This window comes from Labrus mixtus, chromosome 5, assembly GCF_963584025.1.
Source record: "Labrus mixtus chromosome 5, fLabMix1.1, whole genome shotgun sequence".
In the NCBI taxonomy this organism is placed as follows: Eukaryota; Metazoa; Chordata; class Actinopteri; order Labriformes; family Labridae; genus Labrus; species Labrus mixtus.
In genome coordinates, this window is record NC_083616.1 from 6363960 (window position 1) to 6368877 (window position 4918).

Genomic DNA, 4918 nt, shown 5'->3' on the forward strand with positions numbered 1-4918 from the left:
GCCTGCACGTCTCTCATGTTTTCATTCTAAAAATTCATTTCTAAGTGAACAATTTCCTCGTTCAAAACTTCTAAGGTTTAGGTATGAAAGTCGATTATACTCATTTAGGTTATTTATTCATGGGTCTTTATAACATTACCAGTTTCGAAGCTGGCCAATAAGAAATACAATTTACTGCAACAATGAAACTAAAAGTGTTTTTCCAAAGTCTATTTACAGTATTAGAAGTGGAAATACCAAAGTTTAAATAATCAATTTGTTGCAGAGAGTTTATCATTTTGGCTGTTGCCATCTTTTTTTGGGGGGTGCAAAAGGGACATTGTTTGGATAAAGGAGTATTTCCAAATAACTGGGGGCCTGATTCACTCAAGGATTACTCAGGTATTGCATGGATAGCTTAGCCTAGCTGGATAGCCTAGTGGTTATGTCTGGCACTCCTCGTACAGAGGCAAAAACTGATTTCATTATGAGTAATCTTTCAGTAAGGTCATATTGGGAGTAAACCATAATAGGAATAAGACATGTGGAGTAGGCAGGTCTTTATTGTAGACATGTAAACACTATCGCACTATGAAGATTACGCAGCATTAATGCGCCACATACCAGTCAACAGAAACAGCATTATCAATAATACAGTATACTAAATTATTATAATATAGCTACTGTAAGCTGTATCTAGGATACACCTAATAGAAAGCTTTCTCTTTATTTTTACTTTTTTAGATTTTTGTTTTGGAAAGAAATGCATACATACATAGACATCAACTTCAATATTTCTATTGTATTTATAGAAGAAACACATGTCACACATTTAAGCATAAGCCTTTAGATCAAAATGTATTCAAGATAATAACCTGCATTTCATCAGGGGTCCAAACATTTGTCTGTTTCTAACTGCTTGACGACGCGTGCCCTGAGCTTCTACTAGCTTTTCTGATAGGTGGGAGAAGAGACACTGTTCAGGGTGAAGGGAGAAGTAAAAGTCATGATACCCGGATCAAAGGAAAATCTATCCTCATTGTGCGAAATAAATGTACTGCTGCTAAATCCCAGTGTAGAGTTTGAGTGAAATGAAGACAGTGCTTAAGTAAGATCATGGAGATGGAGAGATTTAATTATATATATAAATTTTTGTTTTACTTTATGTGTTTTCTCTGTTGTGTCTTGGGATATAAATGTAAATATCTCATGTGATCCTGATTTCACTCTTAAAACGTGTAAACTAAGTTAAAGGTTAGAGTATTATTTTGGTTGGTTAAAACTTGTAAGTATGACTCTGTGATGGAAAGCATGGAATTAATAAAAATAATTAAAAAAAAAAAAAAAAAAAAGATCAAGGAGATACTCTGTATAAATATGAAGACAATTCAGTCTTTTAAAATATATTTTTATGATTTTTTTGTGGATCTTCAATCTCGTTTCATCTCACCTCACTGTGTCTGCATGTATTGCTGATAATGACACGTACTGAGAAAAAAAACAAGGATTACAAACATGTCCCACCTGTGATCTATAGTAGGACATGTTTGTACGACTTGTATCTTACATCACAGGTGGTGGAGAAACATCCCTGTAATCCCTGATTACTAAAAAGAAGTGTACATTTTTTTTATTGAATAAACAGAATTATGAAATGTTTTATTTTGTATTTGTGTGATTGCACTTCGAGGCCTGCTTATAGGTGCTTGTGGAGTTCCAGTTTTCAAATCAGATATTGGCTACAGAAGTGACTAAAGAGGAAAACGAGCCAACCCAAAACCCAACTTGATGTTTTTTTCATGATGTGTAACGCTGAGAGTGAAGCAGCTTGTGGTGTGGGCGGTGAGAGAAAGCTGATATGAGGTCTGCTGGTCTTTAAAACGTATGGGACAGCAGACTGAGCTGAGAGACAAGGCGTCAACTCAGCAGGTAAGATCACACGTGTTACTATTTCCTCATCCCGGCTAACATGTAGCTTTCACAAAATGCCTCATCTCAAAGTGTTTCTAATGTTCAAATGTTATCTTATCGTTCTGTGATACAACACTGAACTTAACATGCACAGACAAATATTTAGATTTGTTTTTATTTATAACTTCCAAATGAAAAGAGGACATGACAAATCAGCCTAACAAGACATCAAAACATTTGGTAATAAAAAATCTCTCAAAAGCTCTTGTAATGCTGTGAAGAGAATTTTGATAAATATATATGATCAGAAATAGATTTTTAAAAAGTTGATAGAACCGGTCTGGACTTTCGGTTTTTCCTACATCCAGAAATATTTAAACTTTACATTCTTTGGTTTTTCACATAGAACAAATTGTTAACAACATATTTTTTTTAGATCTCACACATGAAATATAATTAACCTATGTCATTCAGTGTCTTTAAAAATTCATTTTTATGAATGAATGAAACCACATAATACTATTAATTACAATAATAATAACAACATCATTAGAAATAATAACAATCATTATTATTATTTAATTATAAACAGGAAAACAATGAATTGAACGCTGCCTTCATACCTGTAGTTACGTTTCATAGTGGTTTGATTTTTTGGCTTGAAGTGTTGTATTCTTCTCCAACTCGAGTCTGCAGGTATGAATAACCTGTGTATGTGTAAATAGTTTCCAAACAAAGCATTTCTAAAAGACCGAGTGAAATAATATCAGAGCTCTTTAGTTGGATTCAGCGTCTTTATTTCATGAATCATGCGGGTTGTTTCCAAATGTTCTTTTACACATCACTTATTGTAAAAGTTTGTGTTTGGTCAAGAGATGATGATCTTGCTGCAGCTGTTACAATGATCAAGAAATAAAATATTTAAAAGTTAATGTTTGCACTTAAAGTCCTGTCATTCCATTGAAAGTAAACGGTCTGGTTGGTCTGGTCCCCCCCTGCTGATCCGGGGCCCCAAGCAGCTGCCTGCCTTGCCTGTTGACAAGCAGCGCCTCTGGTCTGGTTGCCTCTGTAGACTGTTGTCATACTGTATGGATTGTGCTTCCTCCTCAGCTTCCTGTGACACCATGGCCTCCCGTCTGTCGCTCCTCCTGCTGCTCCTCTGCAGTGTGACTGCTACTCATGCTCAGCTCAAGGTGTTCAACCTGAGGGCCAGCGACCTCCCCTCAAACCTGCTGGGTACCACTGACGGCTTTGTCAAGGTGTTCTGTAGCTCCGCCTCTCTGGGTAAAACGTCAGTTCGTAACAACAACCGAAACCCGTGGTGGGAGGAGGAGTTCTCCTACTTCAAGGCACAGGAGAACGACATCCTGAGGCTCGAGCTTTTCGACTGGGACTTCCTGTTTGACGACCAGCTGGGAGTCTGTCAGAGATCGGTGAAGGTGGGAACCCACCAGCATGATTGCTTCCTAAAGAGAGGTGGAACGCTCCATTACTCCTACACCCTCCAAGGACAGTAGAGTCATCATGATACCAGATTTTTAAAACAAGTCAAAATCTAATGCTATCGACACCTGTTTAATTACTACGGCAACAAAAATAAAGTACCAAAAATGACATGCATTGCGTTGCCGATGTATTTGTCCCAGTTAGACATTGCTATCACTCATCATCCAGCTGAAACAACCTGTGACTTCCAATAAAAAAAATGTGAACATTTGCTCCAGTGTCTTTATTGTGTTTTATTATTACAACTTTCAGGAACTTTAAAGAATGAGGCCAACAGAGACTACATGAAAACAGTCAGCAAAACCCAGAAATGAAATGTATGAGGTCATTATTCAACAGAGTACAACAAATAAAACTAGAAGATATTCAAGTAAAGTCCATACAGTCATGATCAGAGTAAAGGGAATGACATCATCATTGACCAGCAAAATGATATGCCAACTATCAATTAATCAACCAGACTTAATCTGTATAGTGCCAATTCATAACAAATGTTATCTGCAGACACTTTACTAAATAACAAGTATCGACCCTACTCTTTGTTCTATTAGTTAGAAAGAAAAGACCCAGCATTAATCCACCATGAGCACAGACCATGGCAACATTTAGCAACAGTAACAGTGGCAAGAAAAAACTTCCTTTGAGAGGCAGAAACCTCAAGCAGGACCTGAATCATGTTGAACTGCCATCATGTGTTGGGCTTGGAAAATGAGGGAGAGACAGAGAGAGAGACAAACAGAACAACAAAACAAAAACAACAACAATGACTGAGGTAGATGTATTGCTACAATGCCATCAATAAAATTGGTATTTTCAGAGAAGATTTGACAAGTTTTTCATGGGCGCAACCCCACATACTCAGCTCTGCTGCTCATCCCACAAATGCATGTTCCTTACAAATGTGGCACCATTTCAAAGGGAAACAAACAGGTTATCCAACAGCATAAGATTTATTGCCAAGAAGCAATGTTACAACAAAGACATAATCTACCAAACACAAATTTCCTTACTTTGTGTGGGATTTTTTATTTAGATTTACAACTTTAATAACTAAAACTTGGGAGGACTTATAACACATTTAGTTGAAGTTGAGAAGCTCTTAGATTTACATTCATATTCAGCATTTGTGGCTTTCAGTCATGTGATCGGCTCTGGGGGTCAAAAAGAGTTTTAGAAAGTGGCGGCCACTGTGGGACAGTCTGCGCAGCTGCAGCACGGGTCTGTTAATATTCAATCTCCTCAAAATGACGCACGTTTACATCACCTGACAACCACAGATAGTAGATATGAAGATGAACCGAAAGATTTGGGCAATTAAGACGTTTATACAGCACCTGCAACACTATTTCCATTGCTTTACACAGAAAAGTCCCTGCCAGAAAATCACTTCAATTGGAAAACCCACCCCATTACCCTGCCAACAGTATGAAAGTCTATGAAAGTACAGACAGCTTTCTGTGTTTTTGAAGGGGCTGGGTGAATAATGCTGCCGCTTGGGAAGTGAAAAGCAAGAATTTCATCA

At 37.4% G+C, this 4918-nt stretch overlaps 1 protein-coding gene across 1 annotated transcript; it reads left to right on the top strand.

The window, feature by feature from the left end:
• The first annotated feature begins 1755 nt into the window (after window positions 1–1755).
• On the top strand, window positions 1756–3504 carry LOC132973846 (perforin-1-like). The gene is made up of 2 exons (XM_061037475.1): window positions 1756–1908; window positions 3001–3504. The coding sequence occupies exon 2, from the start codon at window positions 3015–3017 to the stop codon at window positions 3405–3407; it is 393 nt and encodes a 130-aa protein (XP_060893458.1). The 5' UTR covers window positions 1756–1908; window positions 3001–3014; the 3' UTR covers window positions 3408–3504.
• The last annotated feature ends 1414 nt before the right edge of the window (window positions 3505–4918 follow it).